At 34.6% G+C, this 25662-nt stretch overlaps 1 protein-coding gene across 2 annotated transcripts in view; it reads right to left on the bottom strand.

Moving 5' to 3' along the window:
• Positions 1-25428, bottom strand: part of LOC118185996 (5'-3' exonuclease PLD3-like) — a 231314-nt gene extending 205886 nt beyond the window's left edge. Inside the window, exons 1-2 of one of the 2 annotated variants that reach the window (XM_085823233.1) lie at positions 25230-25428; positions 14529-14661 (exon numbers count right to left, since the gene is read on the bottom strand). In XM_085823233.1, the coding sequence (XP_085679359.1) occupies positions 14529-14633 (105 nt within the window). In that variant the 5' untranslated portion in view covers positions 14634-14661; positions 25230-25428. The remainder of the gene's footprint in view (positions 1-14528; positions 14662-25229) is intronic. The other variant, XM_085823237.1, reaches the window with a different exon arrangement.
• Positions 25429-25662: the final 234 nt, after the last annotated feature.

Raw genomic sequence — 25662 nt, 5'->3', positions numbered from 1 at the left:
GTTTTTGCATTACATCTGTACGTACGGACAGAATAAAGGGCTCCTTTTCCCAAAACCAATTGTGAAAAGGATTTCAAACGGATTCAGAAGATATTTTTTCGTGACATCTGTACGTACGTGCGTACGTATGTATGTATATTTCACATAACTTAAAACCGAGTAGCTTCAGAACGTTGAAATTTTGTATATGGGACTCCTAAAACATGTAGTTGTGCGCCTACCTTTTTCGTTGCAATGGGCTCCACCAATCCCATATAGATATATTTATATATTCCCTCTCTATTACATGGCTCAATGAGCTTGGTTCTTTAATTTTTAAATATTGGTAAATTGCGTATTTTTTGCTTTAAAAGTAAAAACTTTTTTTTTGCTTTAACTTATGTCTTTTTTATGTTCCGGCGAACATTTTTTTGCCTTTAGTTAATCTGCGTGCAATAGTTTTAGAATTAAGAGGCGATTGAAACCTAACGAACCGCCATTTCTTTACATTTGAAACTCAGTTAGAAAAGTGAATTAAGTAAGTTTCTGCACCTTCAATCTCTTTCTGCCGAGTAGGACCAAAAGTAAACTTTCAGGTTAGTGCACCACAAAATCTGCCTTCTTGCCATCTGGCCGAAAAGCGTATTTTTGTGTAGAAACTCTAATTTTAATCGCAATTTTTTTAACTGTATTTTCTGTTTTATGTTTTTCTCTATTTTACAATTTTTCATGAGGATGCTTTGAGTTCTTATGTATTTTTGCTTTCTCGCGACACGCGAGAACTGAATTAATTGAAAGAGGAATGTATCTTTAATGAAAGTCGAGAAAATAAGTTTAAATGAAATGCAAACAAAATTTGTATAATTTAATAGGCCGTACAAGGTATTCATGTGGTGTCCACATCAGATTTTTTTTTATACAAAACGCTAAAAAATACAAATGTACAGACTGTGTATAATATACTTCCTTTCATCACTCTGCACATAATAAACTTAATTGTATATTTTTGAATGTTATAATCAGATGAAAATAGGAACACCCTGTTTGTTTATAAAAACCATAGAATTGTATTATCGTTTATTAGTGCATTATTTTTATCGTTACTGATGAATGGAGAAAAATAAAATTCCCGTCTCGCTTGTTTTGTCTGTGTATTGATAGAGTTTTGTCTGAGTGCAGCCTTCAAAACGGATAACTGCGTTTGGAGTCTGTTGTGAAGGCGAAGTAAACATTCTCTGCAGAAAATGCCCGACTTTTCAGAGTCCATCGTAAAATAATAATACGTCGTCTTAGCTGTCTAGAAGCCCAAGGCTAAACATACACTGAAAGCGTTCCGATTTTAAAAATACTGCTCCTCTCCACATGGGAGAGAAGTTGAAAAGGAGAGAAGGAATAATAAGAAAAATTGCAATAAATCATTTTTATCTCCAGCGAACTGACAGCACAATGAATATCGTAATTAGCTGAGTGTTAAGGCTAACCTTTCTGGGAAATCAGTATTTAAATGAGAGTTGTGAACAGCTAGGACTTTAAAGCTTTTTCAAGCAGATTTTAAAACTAGCCATTATTAAATTTTACCCGCAATTTCAGCTGCTAAAAATGGGCAGTAAACTTTGAAATTGTTAACTTATTAAAAGTTACAAGTTTTATGTTGTCGTTTTTCTTGCTAATGCTCGCTTGTCTAACCCAAGCCCACGAAATTCCACGTGGCAAGGAGCAAAAGTTTACCCCTGCCGTTAGCAACAGCCTTGAGCACCTTACAGGTGACAGTGCGATTTAGCTCATTCCCGTTCCCTATTCTGATAGAGAGTGCCCCGGAGGTACGGGTCCGAGGGTCTCCCACGCCTCTTCCCCTTCACCAAACCACACGAGAGGACTTTCGGCTCGTCGCATATTTACAATGCCTCCATGCCGCACCATCACTACACATTCTAAGGGAGTATACTTTCTCTAAGGAAAACTGGCTCGTATGCACGTTACACATGGGAAAACCACGAAAAGGCCCATGCAGCCAGCCTGTTCGCGGGATTCGAACCTCGGACCGAACTACCAGAGTTCTGCGATTTTACCGCTTGGCCGATAGCGGGCTCCGTAATGAGCTAAGAGTCTGAAGACTTGAATGGGGAAAACATTTGCACTAAGTTTTCTGCTACCCAACGTAACAAGCCTTATCCAATCAATGGATTGAGGAATTGTATGGAATATAAACATGAATTATCAATCCCATCTCAATGCTCGAACCTTTGAAGGTAGTGCTCCAGAAGCAATTCACATTGAAAGACGTCATATTTATTTTATCTTCTGCTTGGAAAAATGTTGCTGTTACTTATGCTCACTTCTCTGACAGTAACATCAGGCCAAGCCCACGAAATTCCCCATCGCAAGGAGCGGAAATTAAATTTCCACCTGCCGTTGGCAACAGCCTTGAGCACCTTACAGGTGACAGTCCGATTTAGCTCAATTCCGCCCCCCCAGTTTTGATGGAGAGCCTCCGGGGGGACGGATCTGAGGGTCTCCCATCCCTCTTTCCCTACCACCAACCTCTCGAGTGGACTTTCGGTTCGCCGCATATTTAGTGCGCCCCCATGCCGCACGGACACTATACATTTACAAACATCCAAGCCTTCTCCGGGATTCGAACACGGGCAGTCAACGATGCTAACCACTATACCGGATCGGCGGCTCACAGTATTATTTTTAACAGGACTGACTAACTCAAGGCACTAGCTATCTCTCACTTACTCTCCGCGTACCAACAAGGTTTATATAGTTTTTGGCTTTTGTTCGATAGCATTCTGGGCTAAACCGGTAAGAATTCGTTCCAGAAGGTTCTCCATCCGTCCATGGCATATCGCCAAACGGGCGATTTCTCACCAAATGTGGCAGCCCTGCCTTACCTTGTCATTTTATGGCAACCCTAAACCTGCTTTGCAGGGAAGCTATCTTACCGCCTCTGGATATTTCGTAACACTATTGTTGTTTTTAATGCTCACTTGTCTGTCGTATAGTCAGCCCAAGCCCACGAACTTCCTCGTGGCAAGAGCACAAGTTTACGCCTGTCGTTGGCAACAGCCTTGAACACCTTACAGGTGACAGTGCGATTTAGCTCAGTTCCGTCCCCAATCTTGATGAAGAGCATCTCGAGGGGGACGGGTCCGAAGGTCTCCCATCACTCTTCCCCTACCACCAACCTCTCGAGAGGACTTTCGGCTCGCCGCATATTTAGAGTACCCCCATTCCACACAGACACTACACATTTAGAAACATCTATATCTTCTCCGGGATTCGAACCCGGGCCCTTCTGCACGGTAGTCAATACAATATGTTAAGCAAAATTCAGTAATATTCGTTGAGGTAAAATAAAGGGAACCAGAATTGAATAAAAATGGAGCGCATAATAGTCACGTAAGGTAAAATTGTGCATACATGTTGTTAATTCATACATTCATGTTAATATTATCCTCGAAAACCCTTAAAATCAAATCACTGAATGTAAAGAAAGGAGAAACAGTCGATGAAGTCGAGAAAGGAGGAACATTAAACCTTGTTTCCAAGATCATGAAAGTAGTGAATTAGTTTTAATTATTAATACTCATATCACTAATTATAAAAACATATTTATTTCTTAAAGTAATCATTAAATTCTTGAAACAATTCATGACTAGAGTTTTAAAGTTCATTTCATCTATGAGTCGGAAATTAATCAACTTTTATTTCTTTAAACAAAGTTAAATTTTTCTTCATTAACTTATTTATCATATTGTTAGCTTGTATTTTAATTTTATAACAGTAATTTTAATTATAATGTACTTTCCTATCGATTCTTGTTTCAACTTCAGTGAATTAGTTTTAGTTATTAATACTCAATATTATGGCAGATAATAATCATTCTGATATTATCTACCACAACAATGATAATTTATTAGATAATGATAATAAACAATAATTTTAATTTGATAAATAATATTGAATATTATGGTAGATAATATTGAGTATTAATCTATATATATAAAGAAAAAAGTATGTTTGTCCTCTAATAACTCAGTCACTACGAGAGCTATCGTCTCCAGACTTTCTACAATTATTTTCTATGTCCTGGAAAAGGTCGACGTCGAATTTTTTCAAAAAAAAAAAAAATAGTTAAAATAAGAGATATTAATTAAAAACTCGGAAAAACGATCATTTTCGCCCTCATTTTTCTGAGTGACAACAGTCTCGCAAGCTGGAGATGAAAATCTGCTTTATTTCGAAAAATTTTTGCCACTGCTCGCTTTCAGATCATACAGTTTATTAATAAAAAATTTTTAAGTTTTATGATGAAATAAGAATAGCATTGCCAAACATTAAATACATTTGTCCCTATTCCAAAAATTATTAGGAAACCATTTCGACTATTCCCATCTTCGTACGACTTGAATCAGCCGAAATATTAATTTAAAACTCCGAAAACGCTCATTTTCGCATTTATTTTTCCGAGTGGCAACAGTTTCACGCGTAGGAGATAAAAATATGCTTTATTTCGAAAAGCGTTGTTACTGCTCGCTTTCAAATCGCAGAGTTTGCTAATCCAAAATTTATAAGTTTTAGAAAATCTATACATATAAAGAAGAATGTCAGTTTATGTGTTTGTTTCGTTTATATTATTGATTTTTGATCAATCATGATCTATTTTTTGCCTCATTTAATCGACTAAATTTGAATACAGGTGAAATATTAAATGGAACTCGAGCTTTTACGATAATTTTGATTAGAAAGACGAAAATCATTGAAAACTGCGTGCCATTGTTGCTGATACAATGTGAGAGAACTAGTTTATTTTTCTTTCGAAATTTTTTTAAGTGAGTTCCATATCGTATCAGACTGCAAAATGTATATGACTATGAATCGCATTTTTTGCATCATTATTAGAGAAGAATGACAGCGTATCGTTCTCTCCGCTGTTAGATGCATTACTCTAAATCTAACTCAACTGGCATCGGGTAATTCCGTTAATAATCAGTAAGATATAATTATTAATACTTAATATTATGTACTAGAATGAGTTTTTAGAATCGCTTTGAATGCAGATGAGTTAGAAGTAGTGTTAAAGTAATGTTCAAACTTACTTCGCCAGAGAGAGTTAGGAATCCTGAGCAGCGCGTGTTTGCCTTCGGGCTAAGCCTCTCTAGAAAGCTCGGCCGTATATTACGTGCCTTTGGATATTCGCCCGCTAGTTTAGATTAAAGGCCAACTACGTTTGATTCAGCTAAGCCTCTTTGAGTTAGCCCTAAGTTAGTTCTTATTTTGAGTTCAAGCCAGAGGGGAACCTTTGTCGAAAGCCCGAGAAAAGGACCAACTGTTCATCTTATTTTGAGTGAAATAAAGGGCAGTTAACCCTTCGAGGGTCTGCAACTTATTTGAACTTAATGAAAAGTCGCTTAAGATTTCACAGGGTTTCTGGACATTTATTTGAAACAAAAAGAGTGAGGAACCCTTATCAGGTTCAATGTTCCGTCTTACTTTCCTTGGGAACATGCAAGGACCTGACTCGGAACAGAGAGCTTACTAAAGCTATGTTCAATAACTGTGGTAAGTAGACAGGATACACAAGAAGGGTATACAAAACCCTTTATTTTTCTCTATTTACAATAATTTCCGTACTTCGGAATACAAAGACCCACTACTTGTGGTCTAAACGTAAGAATATAAAAATAGAACTAAACTCTAACTTAACTTTGAAATAATAAACGTGGAAGATTGGCCTTATATTAACAGGAAGCCGTATGTAGTACAGAGAACTGTTAACACTACAATACGTTTAAAATTATCAAGAGGATTAAACCTCTGGCCTGGAAGGCAACCAGCAACTGAGTAAAACTTCTATGGTAAGCGGCCTGCTTCGATTAACTCCTTCCTCTCTTCCGCTTGGCAAAAAGCCACAACTTAAGTACTTGGCGTTCGCCAGACAAATTTTGCATAAATAAGTTAACGCTTATAATTCTGGCCGGAAGTAGAAAATAAGAAGTGATAGTAAAGATTTAAAATAAAATAAACGTTAGTAAAACTTAAGATCCTTACATACTTCCCGCCAGAGTTAGTTAGTTTGAAACTGAGGTCTAAAACGACCTTGTTGAAAACTTTTAGCTCTAGAATCTAACGCGAGGCCAATCTTTTACAAACATTTCTGACTAGAAACTAGAAATTAAAAAAAAAAGAAATTTGTTTTTACAATAGCAGCTCCAAGGGCACGCAATTTTTCATCTGTACTGCATCTAAACAGGAGCTTTTATTCAAATCTGGTTCCTTCCAGAGATCTGGAAGGAAAACTAGTTTAATGAAATGTTACACAATGAAATGGCAAGTAACATGCATATTTATATTTCTCTGAACATTCTTATTTCATTCATGACTATTTTAATTATCTCTCCCCGTGCTCTCTGACATGTGTTGTAAAAGAACACCAAACACGAATGTGTTTATGTATACGTGTTCAACACTTCCTCCTACAATCAAAACACTAACGTGTTAAAATTCAACATACCAAGACCTCGTAACACACCCTAACTCCAACTCTAAACCCTGAGGTACTATTCTGAAAGTGGCTAACTCTGAAGTGTAGCGTCAGAGAGCCTAACTACATTCATTCAACCTTTAACACATATTCACCATGATTTGGTCTTTTTACAGTCACAGGAATAAAAAAAAATTTTAACATTACTTTCACTTTTACCATATCACGGTATTTCTTAACATTTAAAATAACAGTTCACATTGTATATAAGAACATATTAACATGCCGTTAATTTTACACATTTGAAAACATACATTAGTAGTACATTGTTAACTTCTATTCTTTTCAAAGCAAGTGCCAATTCTTTCTACATTGAAATAATACATTTCAAAAAGTCTTTCAGACTAAAACTTCTTTCTTGCCAGAATGTTTTAAATAAAATTTATACAATAACTTTTACAATATTTAAGTCTTTACATATTCCCATTATACATCAACTTTAGTTTTACGCGCGAGTAATTGAAAAACATACTACCAAAATCGGTAACAACTCATTTCTCGCCTTTTTGGCGATAAAGGTAGACCTCGCATGAGGTAAAACTTCTTGAAATCTGCCACTTGCAGTAAGAATGAAAGATTAACTTAAGTTTGTAAAGTAATATAAAATTTTACTTATCTTTGTGATATTCGGACATTCTTTTCTGAGCCCAGTCCTGGAAGGTAGTGCAGATTCTCGTTTGATTTATCCTCCTTCTTGTGCGGGCTCGCCCTTCAGTGCCTTCCTCTAGAAGCTTTCTTTTTTCTCCAGTTCGGTCACCCTTGAATACCTTCTTTTTCGCCTCTGCCTGTGGTCTTGGCCGTTTGATGGCAGCTGGTCTTGGCGGAACCGGGAAACTTCTTTCGCGTTCCTGCTTGGACCTCGTTGCTGGGCATTCAAATTTTCCTTGTAACTTTTCCTCCGCCGCTGGTGGCCCTTCCGCAGTTCGGCGACATTTGCTGCGGAGAGTCCTGTCGGATGAGTCGATCTTCCGTTTTAGAGCCGGGTTATAGTTGCCGTCATTTCTCCTGGCTCTCTTTGCATACGTCGTCCTTCTCCCTTCTTCATTCTGGGGGTGTTCGTGAGCTCTCTTTTCTGGACGGTGGAACGGCTTCTTTTTCTTGTTACCTTCAAATTTCCCGCGGGGAAACTTTCTTTTCACTTGCTCCTGCCTCTTAATGGCTTGCCCTTGTACTTGTCGTTGTTCCACCTCTGGAGCTTGTGCCTGCCGTGTCTGCCGTGCCAGATCCTGCAAAAGATCTGTAAATATTTGCATTTTATTACGATCATAGTAGGGTTTGATTTGATCAATGTTTGCGGAGCAGGTTTCACCATTCCTGGCTTTTAACACTACTACAGCGTGAGTTATTTTTTCTATGACATATGGTCCTTCAAATCGTGGAAAAAATTTGGCAGTTTTATCTTCTGGTGCTGAAGAAAGTGAATGCTTAATTTTTAATACTTCATCCCCTACTTTATAAGTTACTCCCCGTCGTTTCAAGTAATAATACAGCTTTTGTTTTCTCTGTGCTACTTCAGTATTCTTTTTTGCTTTTTTAATTAGTTTTTCTATATCACCCATTTTTAATTCTGGGGCTCTTTGTTGCACATAAAATAATTTATCTAACGGCACCCTCCCGTCAGCAGAAATCCGTTTTAGTTGAAATTATTTTTCATTTCCGTGCTTTCCTTCTTTTTCCACTGGCCTTGAGACTTTTTTCCTGGATTGCTATTGAACTGTCGACGTTCGCCGGCTGTTTTTGAATGCTCGGGTTTCCTTGCCCACTGATTCGCTTTGCTTCCGTAGCCGTGTGCTTGAGTTTGCTGTAGTCTTGACGCACCAAATTGGTTTCGCTGTTGATATTGGCGTCTTCTTTCAATGTCCGCCGGTCTTCTACTTTCAAACTGGATTGCTAGCTCAAATAACTTTTCCAGTGTAGTCGGATTTCTTAATTCAATAAAGTCTTGCACTTGGGGCAGTAACCTCGGCAAAATCACTTGAATTATCTCAGGATCCGGACGGTTTCCATACAAGAGTTTGAAGACGTGAATGTTTCTTAAAATAAAGCTTGAGAGATTTTCGATTCTTTGCTGATATATACTGAAACGTTCCGTTTCTAATTTCGCACGATCCCTTACAACAGGGAAGGCTTTTAGTAGGGCATTCTTGAAATTTTCGTAAGTATAGGTGGGACTTCCTGCTTGACCCAAGAGACTTCTGCCTATACACTTGAACCAATTAAGCGCTTGGCCCCTCAAAGCGCTGGTAGCTAAGGTAACTTTTTGAAATTCGTGCACGGGGTAGAGCATGAAGTGGTCATCCAATTTTTCCAAAAAACTGGTTACCGGTGAGTTTCCATTAAATGTTGCTTCTGGTTTCATCGAAGCGCGCATAGTCTGGACTATGTAACCAAATCCTTCCAGGGCGGCAGCTGGCATTTCTGGATTCCGAGCCGCTTCTGCAGGCAGCACAGGTTCTTCTTGAAACTCGGCCATGGTTATTCTTCTTCGTTGGGCGCCACTATCAGGTTCAATGTTCCGTCTTACTTTCTTTGGGAACATGCAAGGACCTGACTCGGAACAGAGAGCTTACTAAAGCTATGTTCAATAACTGTGGTAAGTAGACAGGATACACAAGAAGGGTATACAAAACCCTTTATTTTTCTCTATTTACAATAATTTCCGTACTTCGGAATACAAAGACCCACTACTTGTGGTCTAAACGTAAGAATATAAAAATAGAACTAAACTCTAACTTAACTTTGAAATAATAAACGTGGAAGACTGGCCTTATATTAACAGGAAGCCGTATGTAGTACAGAGAACTGTTAACACTACAATACGTTTAAAATTATCAAGAGGATTAAACCTCTGGCCTGGAAGGCAACCAGCAACTGAGTAAAACTTCTAAGGTAAGCGGCCTGCTTCGATTAACTCCTTCCTCTCTTCCGCTTGGCAAAAAGCCACAACTTAAGTACTTGGCGTTCGCCATACAAATTTTGCATAAATAAGTTAACGCTTATAATTCTGGCCGGAAGTAGAAAATAAGAAGTGATAGTAAAGATTTAAAATAAAATAAACGTTAGTAAAACTTAAGATCCTTACACCCTTATGATTTTTCAACTAAGATTCACCTCATTATCATTTCAAATTTTAAGATTATTAAGCAAATATCAGGCTAATGGACACACGAAAAGCTTGTCAGTTGAAACCGAAAAATATACTGAGCCTTATATAAAAGAAAATAGCTAGTTTCCCGATAAATGCAGTGTTATGCGAAATACAGGTTACGGAATTAAGAAATAGTAAAAACGAAAGACTGGACACAAAAATATTAATTAGACTATCATATTTTTGCTTTCATAATTGTCAGAATACGCTTACACAAAACATTAATCTTTAATCAAATGTATTGTATATTGATGTTAAGTAATCAGTCTATTTGAGTTTTGCTTCTACTGTGCACAATTTACTTACACCGTAGAAGATAATATTTTAATATTTTGCAAGATAGAAAACACTTTCATTTAAATTACCCAAATCAAATTAAATTACCAAAACAAATTACTTTGTTTCATATATTAGGCCAAAGGGACTATTGGCCCAGAAGGGCTATTAATTTCCGTGTTGACATTTTGCGCCGATTCGCTACAAACGGCGAATCATTTTTTAAATTGTTGCCACCACATATTATAGTGCTGTATTATAGTTAAAGAAATTAAATAACGAAGAATCTGCATGAACGTATATATGTTTCTCACACTGTGAAAACCCAACGGTACGCGTAATGGCAAACCGCACATTGAGTTGATCAATGTTATCGAATTTTGCTTACTGCGCATGCTCAATAGTGTACCGTTGGCGTGAGAACAAATACTGGGCACTAAATATAAGCAACCCTACACAAGGATGTTAGTCATATTAGGGGTTACCTTTTTTTTTTTTTTCTTTTTTTTTTTTTACAATTGCAATACTATAGAAATTTGTTGTGCGCTTATTACATGTGCTTCTGTTTAATTTCTAACAAGTTTTAAAACCCCGAATGGTTTACGCCCAGATAACACAATATCAACCATATACCGTATTTATCTTCTTTTAAAATTCAGCCAAAGTTGTAGTTGCACCAAATTCTAATCTGAGCATGCGCAGTAAGAGAAATTCATTTAAAATTGATCAACTCAATGTACGGTTTGCCATTATGCCAACGGCACCTAGGGACATCCAATTTTGATTAACTCCATTCGAATAAAGAAGCCCAAATTTGGAATTTGTTTTATTAGCTATTTCATATTTTATAAAACTTGAAAGAATTTTTGATGAACAAACTCAGCGATTCTAAAGCGAGTAATGGCTACACTATACGGAAAAAAAAAAAAAAAAAAATCTCCCGCGAAACTGTGTATCGGAAATTCTAAAGATATGTTCTTTCTAAATGTTTGTGATATTGCTGTTGAATTGAATTTAACGGTTAAGAGCGAAGTACATGATATTAAATCAGTAAAGGTAACACACGAAACGGTAAAAAACGCCCCTTTGGTCGTAGTATAAAATCTGAAAGCTTTCAGAATTTTTAAAAGTTTTTTTAAATTTTGCTTTAATTGCATTTCATATTAATTAACACCAATACATGGCAGCTTAATTTATTGTTAGTAAAACAACATTAGTTTATCAGAAACTTCGGAGTTTGAAAAATATCACTTTCTGGGTTGCAAAGAATTTTATTCATAAAAATACACATGCATTTAATTTCAGAATTTTATTTTTCAAGGAATTGAGTTTAAATTTAGAGTTTTAGTCATTTAAACCTTTTGCACATTAGTAATTTATTTATGACACTTAGAAGTTTATTCAATTTCCATTGCTTTTGACCATAATTTGTTGAGATTTATAATAAATTTTTAGTGTAAGAACCCATTCTTACATTTTGAGTGAAATTTTGTGTGATGAATCATTTTCCGTGCATTTATATCTCCCGACACATACATGCAGTCAACTTGTACGAGGTTAAAATTTTGTTCAATCATTACACAGAGCACTTAGCTGCCGTGCCGTGCAGCTCTCTGAGAAAGCAATCAGCGTAGAAAAAACATCAAATCCATCGGAAGTGATTGAAAGTGTTGCTACTTTACCAGTGCAAAAGCACTTCGCCCTGCTGCTAAGGTAACAATGAAATCGATCGATACAATCAATACAGAGAAAGAAAAAAAAGATTTTCATGATGATATTTCTTACGAACCCACGACCTCATTCTAACAACAGTCTCATAATTGGATAAAAATAAGACAATCTTAATTTCGAAAAATTTGTAAGTTGAAGGTCAGCATAACTGGAAAGAAAAGATAGACGTAAAAGCAATTTATCGATATTTGTCGCAATATGTAATTCCTTTTTGTTATTTCACTTCTTCTTGGGTATATATTTTCCCTAATCTCAGAAGATGATTAAATTAAGGAAAAATATGGATCGGTATGATTTTTTTTTTTACTGCATGGGTACTTGATTATATATCACTGACCCCCCTGCATCAAAGAAGCATGAAATGGGAGCAAGAAAAGAATGCAAAAATAAAATTATAAATGACAAAAGAGTTATAAATCTCATTACAATTACAATAACTACATCAAACTCGAAAATGAAATACAGTATTAAGTATTGTTGCTGTTTGTCGTATCCTTATTATCTGAAAGAATTGTTGCCAGAGCCTATTCCAAAGAGAGGTTGGATTTCTATTTTCCACCCTGATTTTAAGGGAGAGCACTCCGAGGGGTGGGTGTGGTCCGAGTGTCTCCCACTCCTCTTGACTTCGACCAAACCACACGAGAAGACGTTTGACGCGCCGCATATTTAGAATCCACACGGTCACTATACATTTGCAAACATACATGTCTTCTCCGCGATTCGAAGCCGAGCCCTTCTGTACCGCCCTAACCTGTAGACTCCCCTAACCACTATACCATCTGGGCGTGATGATGATGATGATGATAATAAAGAAGAGGAAAAGGAGGAGGGAAAAAAGTAAATTCTGTTAATCGGCGGAAGCCAATACGGCTTTTGAGCAGTTAAAAGCATTGATTTCAGCTTCAGTGCTAAAGGTTCCTGACCCAGAAGGTCAGCTCAAAGTATCTGCAGATTCATCGGACTTCGCCTTAGGGGCCATGTTATCTCAAGCGGGACAACCAATAGAATTCTTAAGTAAGACGTTGAACCCTACCCAGAGGAATTATGCGGCTACTGGGCGTCAAACACTAGCTGTCTTACTAGCCGTACCAAAATTCCATGTATACTTCGGAAAGGTACCCGTGACAGTTTACATTGACCATGCTGCTATCGTTAGGCTTTACTCGGGAAAAACTTAGCTCGATTGATAAAAATGGACACTGAAGCTGCAGGAACAGCCTCACTATGTCAGTGTGTTGTTCAGTATTCTAGTAATATATTGCATAATATGTTTTTTAGTAATGTGCGGAATTACAGTAAGTGTATAGTTGTATAAAAGTAAATCAGTGTGATGTATAACTGCAGGTGATATATAAGTAGGTGAGCTTGATATCAATCTGTATAAATAAGTGAGTACCTTGAGGCGTGGAAAATCAGCTGAAATATGAATATCTAGCAAGAAGAAAGAAAAACTCCCCAAAGTAAAACTTAAAATTAGGCAAAATAATAATTTCGTTTTCGACGTAGGTTCCAACAGGAACTCTATGCCGCCCAGCAGTGGCTCTTTGTTGGTTAGTAACCGAAACGCCGTCGCATGGACCTCCGACCTAAGGTTCTACACCAAATCAGAGTTATGTCCATGCGACGGAAAAGAATCTACCATCCACCGCCGGCGGCATTCACTGAATCAATGATAGTAATATTACAATGCTAAATTGACAATGTTATCTATACAATAATTGTTACATAATAATCAGTATGACAAATAAAATATACAATCAATTAATCATTACATTGTCATGGATAGGATCTATATTGTGGAGAGTGGAACTTATATATTAATCAGTTTCTAAACCTATGTCTTCTTCAATACGTCATAAATTCATATTCTTATCAGTTACACACGTAATGATGTGTGTCCGCATTACTGTTGCTGTTATCCATACATTAGGTCAGTCACATGAGTTCAGGCTGTTAATAGTTCCATAGCCCAAAGTATATGATGTTGTGTAGACTATTCTATGTTCATATAAACTATGGAGTCTAAGTTAACTTTTGATAAATTCGAAGTACATTTTTGTTAAATTCATTGTTCACATAAATACTACTTGTCCACTTCGATACATCATAACTTCGTGTCCTTATCACCTAGTTTGCACACCTCATTATGTGCGCCCATAGCAATTTGGACACTGTGTCGCAGTTATCCACAAAGCAATCACGAAATTGCAGTTGGGAAGTTCATTGTAATATGTACACTATTTTACCATTATCCACAGAAGCAAATGTTTTGCAAATAATAGCTTGGCTCCCAGATGATTAAAAAAAAAAAAGAAGGAAAAAAAAAAACTAATTTTTAAATTTTTTCAATACAATTCTAAATTGTGCAAAACTACAGAGTTGTTAATTGATTAAGTTGTTGTTGTAAATTGATAGAGCTTCAAGTAAAATCAAAGCCAAATACAAGGTTATTTTTTTGCCTAATTTTTAAATCAGGATTTGTATACATACAGAAAATAAGAATCCTCAAGATATTTGCACAAGTTTGATGATAACATTGAAGAGAAAAGCTTTGTTCCGTTCACCGAAACAGTTTTAAGATTTCAACCGTTATCCATAAACATATATATTTACTTTTATCTAATTTATATTTTTCCTATTTTACAATTTTTCCTTTTCCTTGTCTAACTCAAAGAAATTAATAACGGATCATCCTTTTACTGGAATTCTGTTTATGATGCGTTGTTTACGAGCGCTTAATAACCTTTAAATATTGTTTGATTAATAGAGTTCGATTAAATAAATTATCGCTCTGAAAAAAATCATATTAAAACTTATATAAATGGACTGTTTTCTTTTACTTACCTGTCGATAAATTGATGATATCCGAATTCCCATTAAGAGGTCGTCGTCAGCGAGGTACGCAAGATGTGGTTTTGGAGGTGGGCCAGGCACGACTTTACTTCGCATTCTTTAGATTTCCGGCATCTTCCTTATCCTAAAATTAATAAAAAGTATCTCTTTGAAAGAACGAAAGTATATGTAACGTGGTCCTCTTTCAAATGATTTAATTATGCAATTTATAAAGCCAGATTTTAGAAGCAATTCACTTTAAATGCTATCTCGAAAGGAAATACTGTTTTCACTGTACACAAAAAAATCGCTTCAGTGATACTGTTTTTCACCTACGTACACTGCGGGGAAAAAAAAAAAAAAAAAAAAAAGAGAGAGAGAGAGAGACAGTTCTATATCTCCAGGTCTACTGGGCCGATTGACGAAATTCAAATTGCGTTTTTTATGTCTCGAAAGCGCGGCTTAATGTATATATTAGATTTATATATAACAATGTTGTAACATAGGTATTTTGTCACAAAATCGGAATGGCATACCAACTTTTTCCCATATTTCGATTCTACGATTCAAATTATGCCTAAATATTCAGTTTTCTAATGTTTAGCAAGAAGTTTAAAAATTTATCTTGGCGCACTTTTTCCAGTTTGCGACTAATTCACTTAGCGAACTTCTTAATTTATAGCAACCTATTTTCCTTTCCCTTTTTTTCATTGCACACGAGCGGAGAAAACGTTATCGTTCATACTTTCAAATAATTTTAACAAAGTGCGTAAAAAAACATTTGGCGTTATTATCGCTTAAAACGAATATGCCAAATTTTAAAATGTGCTAGTATGTAAATTCACGTATATCTTAGTAAATTTTAAATAAAAAAAAGTCTCATTTCTTGCAGGCATGCTTAGAAATATATCTACTTTAAGATGATGGTAAAAATTTTATATGTTATAATAAAAAGTGTCTTTCGAAAAATTAATAAAAATGATTTAAAAATACAAATTTTAAAAATAAATCATAAACAATGGGCGAATTTTATTCGAAATGAACGTAAATTTCGAAACGTTAAAAGAAAAATGAAATAACTCTAATTAAAAAAGTGATATTAATAAATATATACCAAAGTCAATTAACATAAGGGAGCTAAAATTTTGAAAGCTAATAGAAACGACTCGTGCGATTTTTACAAAACTTGGCACTTTGGTCCAGTAGAGTCGTAGAACCGAAATATAGAACAAAAAATTGGTATGTTATGTCAGAAAGGAACCGATTCTGTGTCAAAATACCTATGTTAGAACAACGCTATATATAAATATCTAACGCATATACTAAGTCGCGCTTTCGAGACATGAAAAACGCAGTTTGAAATTTGTCAATCAGCCCAGTAGAACGGGAGATATAGAACTGTCCTCCTTCTTTCCCTTTTTTTTTGGGGGGGGCAGTGTAACAAAAAATCCGCTTCCTCAAGTATTACCGTTTTTGGTACTGTTCTGTTATCGGGCCCGGAGTCGTCGCCAAATGTTTTGCTAACTCGTCAAGATATTTGCTAATCTCGCCAAGAGATTGGTTGATATGAACTCGCGAATGTTTACTTCTAAAATCGTTACAATGTTAACTTCTTTAAGAAAAAGTAAAAGAATGTGTTTTCAAAATTGGCAACGATATTGCAAATTCTAAAGATGTAACGGTCACTTGTGTTTTTATTATTATTGTATTTACTATGGATGGGAAATTTGGACTTGCCTAACGATGAAATATCTTCCGTACAATTTCCTCGGGAACGAGGATTTATTCAGTCTAAAAAAAGTGCACGAAAAACCATGCAATGAATTTTTTTTCCTGCTATCTTTGGCAAGTTGTTTAATTTACATTAAAAATTTCTAATTTTACAAATATCTGTTGTTATTTTTCTCTCGGATTTTTTTCAATTGAACATTATCGTGTTTTATTTATCGTAATTCAAATATTTGGGCGATTATTTTTATGCTTCGAATTTTTCGTCAGATTGTCAGCTTTTGGCGATATCTGAATCCGGTCCCGATAACAAAACAGTACCTATTTATTTTGTAATATGATTTAATCCTAGTACGGCTTACACGATATACGGCATACACGGGATTTCGCAACATAATGATAAGCAGTAAACGAGTCATTTTGGTGTTGGTGACAATTTTCAAAATCGTGCCAAGGCCGTACAGTATGCTATAATTTTACCGTACGGACACGGCTGTGCAAAGGCAAAGAACGTTCTTTGGCAAAGGTGCTGGCAACAGTGGTTGCTACAAGCTACTCATCGGCGGAATCAAGGTTTTTGGAAGGAGAAGGTGCACGAATGCGAGCCAAGACCGGATGATTCTGTTATAGAGGGCCGAAATGCCCCAACGGCATAATTGTCTGATATCCAACTTGCTACAGCCTCATCCCATCCCATCCCACTCGCTACACCTTCCCCTATCTTAGGGCGCTTGCTGTAGTCAGATGAATGGAATCATTTCAGAATCGACCTTCCCATTGTTCTAGAAACTTAGAATAGGTGAGTGATACAACTTTATTCGGAGCTTCATTCTCTCATCGCTCTGTATTTGCTTCTTTATAATGTAATTTTGTACTATCATTTAAATAAAAATAAAATTCTGAAAGCTTTAAGGTTATATATTACGCGCAAAGAGGCGTTTTTTTAACGTTTTGTGTGTTATCTTTATTTATTAAATATCACGTACTTCGCACTTAAACCATAAAATTCAATTTAACAGCAGTATCGCAAAATAATTTTAAAAGAGTGTATTTTTAGAATTTCCGATACGCAGTATCGCGCGCTGGAGATAAATTTTATTTTTCACAATCCGAGAAACATTCATGCACATTCTTCATTATTTAGTTTCTTTAAATATAATTCAGGGCGATAATATTTGGCGGCAACAGCTTGAAACGTGAACCAACGCAGAAAGTGAAAGGACGCAACAGCGTGTTCTTCGCACTTAAACCATAAAATTCAGTTTAACAGCAGTGTCGCAAAATAATTTAAAAAGAGCATATCTTTAGAATTTCCGGAACACACCCTCGCGCGCTAGAGATAATTCCCCTCCCCCACCCGTACAGTGTTGCCATTGCTCGCTTTGAAATCGTTGAGTTTGATATTCAAAAATTCGTTAAAGTTTTACAAAATGTGAACTAGATAATAAAACAAATTCCAAATTAGGGCTTACGGGTGTCCATAATTCAAATGGAGGACTACGTTATTCAAATTTGATGTCCCTAGTTAGTCTAATATTTCATGGCCACAATTTGAAAAGTGAAACACTGGTTATAATGAACCAACACAAAATGCCAAAACGAAATTAATAGCTCTTCTGTGCAAATTTCCCCTACAGCAAGGCCCCCATGTTGTGCATGAACAGCCTTTGCATTCTGATTATATGATTGTACAGCGTAGTTGTACAATAATAAACAAATCGGCGTAGTTGTACAATAATAAACAAATCGGCGTAGTTGTACAATAATAAACAAATCGGACGATATGTAAAAAATACTAGACTCGTGTTTTACGCGTTATTATATTAGTTAAAACCCAAATACGTTCTCATGAAAAATATTTGTTATGTGCAATATATATGCATATTATTATATTACAGCAAACTTACATCAGAATTAGTAACGATATGTACATGAGTCAACGTTCATGAAAATACGTGTTAAACATCTCACATTCGAGCAAATTTTTTTGTTTATTTACAGACATAATTCTATGCAAAAACAGGATTTAAAAATAAAATAGTAGGCAGTTAGTGCTACTTTACTTTTATTGCTTTATGTACCCCCGTCTAACAATCGTTTGTAGAAAACGAATAGATATCTAACAGTATTTTAAATCCATTTGGAGAAAATGAATGGACCGAATATATTTTTACGTTAGATTTTTCTTAACCGAATCTTCAGAAATTTTTTTGACATTTGCATTTGTTAGCCTAAAGGCCGTTAGCCCAGAAGGGCTATTAATTTCGCTTTTGCATTTTGTGTCGAAAACTTTAAAAGTCTGAATCACTTTTGAAATTGTTGCCACCCAATATTATCGCCCTGTCTTATATTTTAAAAAAATAAATACTGGACAATCTGCATGAATGTATGTATGTTTCACGCATTGTGATAAAACAACAGTACCTAGAGCCATCCAATTTTGAATAACGTACGTCTCCACCCGAAAATGAGCATCGGGAAACCGAAATTTGGAATTTGTTTTATCATCTATTTCATATTTTGTAAAACATTCATGAGTTTGTAACGGTATCTACTGAACTGAACGATTTCAAAGCTGAACTGAACTGATTAAGGAACTGAACGATTTCAAAGCGAGCATCATGGCAATACGGGGCGGGGGGGGAAGGAAAAAAAACATTTTTTTTTTATCTCCAGCGTGCGAGACTTTGTATCGGAAATTCTAAAGATGTGCTCATTTTAAATTATTTTGCGATATTGCCTTTAAATTGAATTTTATGGTTTAAGTGCGAAGAACATGATATTTAATAAATAAAGGTAGCACACAAAACGTTAAAAAAACGCCCGCTTGGGTGTAATGTAAAATCTGAAAGATTTTAGATTTTTTTAAATTGTTTTAAAATTTATTTTATAGTATAGCAGTAAAAACTTTTAAACTTGGAATGTTCGAAAATGTTTTCAAAAATCAATAACGTATATGGAATAAACTGACAAAAGTTAAGCTGTCGAGAGAATTGTCAATAAAAAATATGTTTAATTTCCATTGCATCTTTTCTACGTGGGCGGTATTTTAATCTAATGTAGCGTAATTTTATCTTCAACATTTTCACTTTTCTGATGAAGTTTGTTGTGTGAACTTAAAGCGACACCTTTAAATAGAAAATGGTTCTTCGAGGAGAAACCAAGTATTGACATAAAGAAATTCGTACTAATAATTATATAAGAAAGGAAACTCTTAGCGTGAAATAGCTAAAATTGTTGGTTAGAAGTCATACACATACAGGTGTGTCGAGAATAATCATTGGAAAATTTAAAAGTGATGGATTTATTGAAAATAAAAGTGGAAGAGGGAAAAAAGGTATCCTGAGGCTGCAGAAACTTGTCAAATCATTGGTAGAAGTCTACTTCCTAAAACGGTGAGAAATGTAACTAGACTAGCCAGATATAAAAGTAGAGTTGTTAGAAAGAAACCATTCATTGGCTTTCAAAATCAGGAAGGAGTTTGGGGTTTGAAAAAACTCATTAATTGAAGGATGAATAACTTTTGGAACAAACTTATATTCAATGATGAAAGTAAATTCAGCGTTTTCGGCAGTGACGGCCGTTGCATCGTATGGAGAAAGCCCAACACTGATTTGAATGGAAAACATTTACATCCTACAGTTAAACGTGGTGGTGGCTCCGTCGTGGTTTGGAGCTGTATGATTTCAGCTGGGACAGAAAATTTAGTTTTTATAGACGGCATTATGAAATCATATGGTTTACTTGGATATACTCCACAATAATCTAACAGAAAGTGCTAAAAAGTTAGGTTTAGATGGAAATTTTATATTCCAGCACTACATTGACCGCAAACACACGGCACGTAACGTCAAAATGTGGCGTCTTTTTCTTTGTAAACAGCAGTTACAGATACCACCACTCGAAACAGCAGTCCAAAAACATAAAATTAAAAACAAAGCGCATTTAAAACAAATTTTGCAAGAGGAATGGGATAAAATTTTTTCAAATACGACCAAAAAGTTGGTCGAATCGGGACCGCTATAAGGTATTTCTCTTACCTTCGTAGTGTAGTGGTCTGCATGCTGGGCGCGTATTCCAGATGTACGTGGTTCAATTCCCAGCGAAGGCATTGCTCTTTTTTCATCACTCCTGCTTTAAAAATAACTTAACGACTCTACACCACGAGGTTTGAAAGAGATCATTAAGCCAAAGATATCAAACAAAATATTGATGCTTTCTTTGTATGGGAGATATCACAAAAATTTCATCGGTGTATTCCTAATTCGTTTGAGGCAAAAATCTGCATATACTTAATTGAAACGCTTGTGAATCTTTTCATTTTAGAATTTTTTTTTTTTTTTTTGGTTGATTAGTAGAGACATTAGGTATTTCTTTCGGAAGCAGGAAAGATGATAAATGAGCAAAGCTTTCGTCAGGAATCGAGTCACGGACCCCTGGATTACGCGCCCAGCATGCAGACCCCTACACCACGAAGGCACGCTAAGAATGCGGGAGAAATACCTTATATACTCCCCCTTTTAAAGGGCGACTGGGTTTAGGGGACCCAATCGCCAAATCCTAGGTTTGAAGAATCATCATCTACCACCCTTTTAGTTCAGGCTCGCCTGTAGAGACATTAGGTATCTTTTTGGAAGCAGGAAAGATGAAAAATGAGCAACGCCTTCGCCGGGAATCGAACCGCGGACCTCTGGAATACGCTCCCAGCATGCAGACCACTACACCACGAAAGCACGCTAAGAAGGCGGGAGAAATACCTTATAGATTGTTCTTTATTTTTAGTTTAAATTGTAACGTGTAAAAATAAAAATCTTCTTGGTAATGTGTAATTTATGCTGAAAGCTAGATTTATTAAGTAAGGTGTACACTTAATTGTTTGAGCCACTGTACATCACTTTACAAATTTTGGAAAATTAGTTGAAATTTTATCTTTGATAGAAGATAACCATTTAATTTTGATTTTTTAATCATAAAATCTACCAGTTATATATAGCAGTCAATGAATTATATGTTAAAAAAGGTCCGCCAATCTCGAATTAAAAACTAAATATATTTTCATGAATAATATTGAAGAGCGGGAATTTATATAGTACTAGCAGCTTCGCTGCCAGCCTTCGTCTGGCTTTTAAATGTACCGGGGAAATGGCTGAAGGGAACACCAAACGTTAAATTTAAAAACTGCGGAGAATTTTACTCTGCAGAACAACTTCATAAAAAAAGTTATTACGTGTAACAAAATTACAATGAAATAAGCAATATCTCTTAATACAAATATTAATTATCCTAATAAATAAATTAACTTCCCCTTGCAAAATCTTAACTCAAATAGTATAAAGGAGGTTAAGAACTTCGTTTTCTTAAAAAATCACTCAGAACTATTCAATATCTTAAAGACAGTGAAATGGGCAATAAATAACATAAAAGAATACAAAAAACAAAAAAATCTGAAAAGCAAAGTATAATTAATGATATTTTATCTTATATTTTCAAGAAAAATAATTACAATGAAATAAGCTATATCCCTTAATACAAATATTAATTATCCTAATAAAAAATTAACCAACTTTCCGTTGAAGAAAAAAAAATCATGCAAAACTTTTCAATATCTTAGAAATAGTGAAATAAGCAAAAAATAACATGAAAGAAACTCAAAAAACAAAAAATCCCGCGGAGAATTTTACTCTGCAGAACAACTTCAGAACAGTCAACTTTACAACTGCAGAACAGTCACAAAAACAAATCAATAAAAATGTATTGTATATATAAAAAAATGACAATGAAATATGTCAATCTCTTAAAAACAGGGACATAAGAAATACGATGAAAAATTATTACCAAACCCATATTTCTAAAAGAATGAAACTATTCAAAATGATGCGATTTCATCAAAAATCTATCAACAACAATAAGAAAGGAAAATTGTTGCTAAAATCACATTTTTAAAGATGTGAGATGTGAGAAATGTACTCGGAAGCTTCATTTAAATTTTTTTTAAAATACAAAATATCATCATTTTTCCAAAATTCTTTTTGTAAAAGCAGTCGCAAGGATGAAAGTTTAACGTGTCCAAAAATCAAAGAAAAACTAAACTGTACATTTTTAAAAATAGATTTTTTAGAAAAAAATCCCGTTGAAAAGGTGTTAAGTTCCCTTTGTTAAATAAATTCGTATTGAATCGATTTATTGAAACACGAAATTTATTTTAAGTTCGTAAAATAGCTGAGTGCCTACGTTTCATGACGATATGAAAATGGAGTGTGTAGAGTAAAATCTCGCTTTCCTATAGCCCATTATGTCTCAAAATGACGCGATTTCGTCACAAAACATTAAAAACATTCTAATTCGAATTTTGAAAAAATCGTTTCGAGGTGCACTGGCTCTTGTCTAGATGCACCTAAGTACCAAATTTCGTAGCCGTCGGTCTATAGCTTACGCGCAGCGCAAACGAAAGACACACATACATACAGACTCTTTCTTTTATTATATGTAGAGATTTTTGCGTATAATGTTAGAAATGATAGCTGATATTTTCGTCTGTTGTCCTAAGAAATCACAGAAAAATTTATTAGGATTTCAGTTTATTTCGATTAAATTTTTTTAATTTCATTCTGCAAAAATCATTTACCAATAAACATTTTTCATTCCATCCAGAATATAAATCCGTTATGTAAAATTAATTCATAATTTAATTCCAAATTGAGTCCAAAAAGCTGAATGTGAAGAAGTCATAATTTTTATAGAAATCAAGGAAACAGATCCACCCCTCTTACTGTTAAATGTGGGTATCTGAGATAGAATACATAAATTTATCTGAATCAAAATATAAAGATATAATAATAAGATTATGATTAATATAAAAATATTAATCGTAATCGAAGCAAAGGAAAAATTGCGTGCACTTTCTGATGTTATATATATATTATTATACTTACTGAGATGAAGTTTGTTTTTTATTAGGTTAAAAAATCGTAAATCATTCTTCATTATTATTAATTAATAATTTTATATTATTTTTTAAATTAAACATATTTTTAGACAACAGAATTTACTTCAAAATTTACAACATGCGTCTTAACTAGGCGACCCTAAATAATTATGTAAATATATATAAATATGAAACTGTGTAAATTACAGAGGGTCTTCACACATTTTTGTAACGATTTTGATATTCTCCACGAATTTAAATACTAATTTTAAATTACAAACGTGACTGGCATCCAGCTGGAATAAGGTTTAGTTATCGTCTGCAGCATTAAAAATATTCTTTTCTTTAAAATTATGCTGAAAAATAAACAATGGATCGAAGGTTATATTTTTGCACTGTCCGAAGAGATACTCTTACTCAATTTCTAAAGAAAGGCTCAAAAGCATGGTTTTAATATTTCTACAAGTAAAATAAATGACATATTTAATATGAAAGGAAAGAAACGTCAAATTTTATATCTGACTAGAAAAAAAAAAAAAAAAATGCGTACCCAACAGAGGTACGTACAGCTCTTATTAAAACTCTTATTAAAAGTACAGCTCTTATTAAAAGTCGCATCTCGTGTTTTGAAAGAAAATCCAAACCCCCGAAGAGCTATTGCAAAATCTTTAAATATCTTTGTAGGAAATCTGAACAAAATTACAAAGTCTGAAACATGTTTCTCGGCGTAAGACTATATGCAGATTGCTGTATGAAAATTATTTGGCAGGTGAAAAAGGGAAATATATAGTTACAATGGATGAGGCTTCGACATACTTATGTGATTGCAATAGAAAAAGATCGATTTACTACAGAAAAAGAGGAGAAAAAGACTTAATATGTTGGTTCACAGAAAACAAGGAAAGTTCTAAAAGTTTTATGGTTATTATTGGATTCTCTCATAACGGAAAACTTAAAATAAAAAAAGTAGAAAAAAAATGTCGAAATTAACTTGAAATGTGGAATATGTTTTAACACCTATTTTTAAAGAAATTCCATCTCTTTATCCTTCACTGTATTAAGTTCCATCAGGATAAGGCTCCAAGCTATACCTCCAAATCTACTACTCTATTTTTTGGAAAAATGAGAAATGAAACCGGAATCGAAGCTATCCCCTTTAAATGCATCCCACCCAAGTCTGTGTCTTCTATGGATTATTGTGCATTAGAACTTTTTAAAACAAGCTCTTTACAAACGGCATCCGGAAATATTGGATGGATTCTGGAAGACTGTGAAGGAGGAGTGAAATAAAGTCAACTTTGATGTTTTAAGAATTTTTATCTTTGAAATCAAGGTGTAATATGATAGTTCAGCAAAAGGGCTATTAGACTGAACATATTTGAAAATAAAATTCTAAAATTTGTTTATGTATATATATATATATATATATATATAAACGAATTTTTGCAAAATCGTTACGAAACTGTGTGTATCTGTATTATCGTACTTACTCAGATGAAGTTTTTTTTTATTATTTTTTTATTTATTTTTTATTTTTAGGTTAAAAATTCGTAAATCATTTTCCATTATTATTAATTAATTAATAATTTTATATTATTTCTTAAATAAAACATACTTTTAGAGATCGGAATTTGCTTCAAAATTTACACCATACTTCTTGACTAGGCAGCCTATAATAATTACGTTATTAAACATAAATATGAAACCGTGTGAATGAAATATAAATAAATTGTAAAATTTTATATTATTTTCGATTTAAGTAAAAATGGTTCAGTTTCTTTAAGTTTCTTTTTATTTAAGTTCAAGCTGAAACGAGGTTTCTATCTCGCGAAGTATTAAAGTCTAAATTAGAAATGATTATTTTTGGGGGTTGGGGGGAGGTACATTTAAAGAATCCTTTAATTGTATATTCTCTAAAAAACACTAAAGTTTGTTAGTCTGATGCTTACTATAATTATTAAATTTATTTCAAAAAAACAATCAAAAATTTGCATTTGCGAACAGTAGCATGCAGCATTCTGTGCTTGCTGGCGAACAAAGAATATGAAAATGTCACTTACCAGAGTAACGAAGCATCATGTCATAATAAAATGCATTAAAACTATTAGCGCTTTGAAAAATATTTTCTGGTTATATGATAGAAACAAGAAATGAATTATGATAACTTTAAAAAAAAATTAAATAATTTAGTGGCGAGGTTTATTTCAATCTTCGTTCATAAGCATTACGAGCGAGCCGCCAAAAGCAGCAGAGAGGCAAAATGCGTGTTTGGAGGAGGGTGTCATTTTGCGAGTGAGCGTGAGCTGGTGCCTGCTCATAGCTCTTTCTTGTGTCGCACGGCATCCAGGGATGATCTCGTTTCGAGGGCTACGCCCCACGTGATTGAGGGGATGGAGTGGAGAGTGGACAGAATAAGAGGTGATGCGAAATTGTTGTGTGTGTCGACAGAGAGCTGTCGTCGCGATTTCGGGAGCCAAATGTATGATTTATCGC

Source organism: Stegodyphus dumicola, chromosome 9 (genome assembly GCF_044657685.1).
Source record: "Stegodyphus dumicola isolate Sdum_Otavi_A_Nest chromosome 9, ASM4465768v1".
Taxonomy (NCBI): Eukaryota; Metazoa; Arthropoda; class Arachnida; order Araneae; family Eresidae; genus Stegodyphus; species Stegodyphus dumicola.
This window is presented reverse-complemented; position numbering and strand designations above follow the sequence as displayed.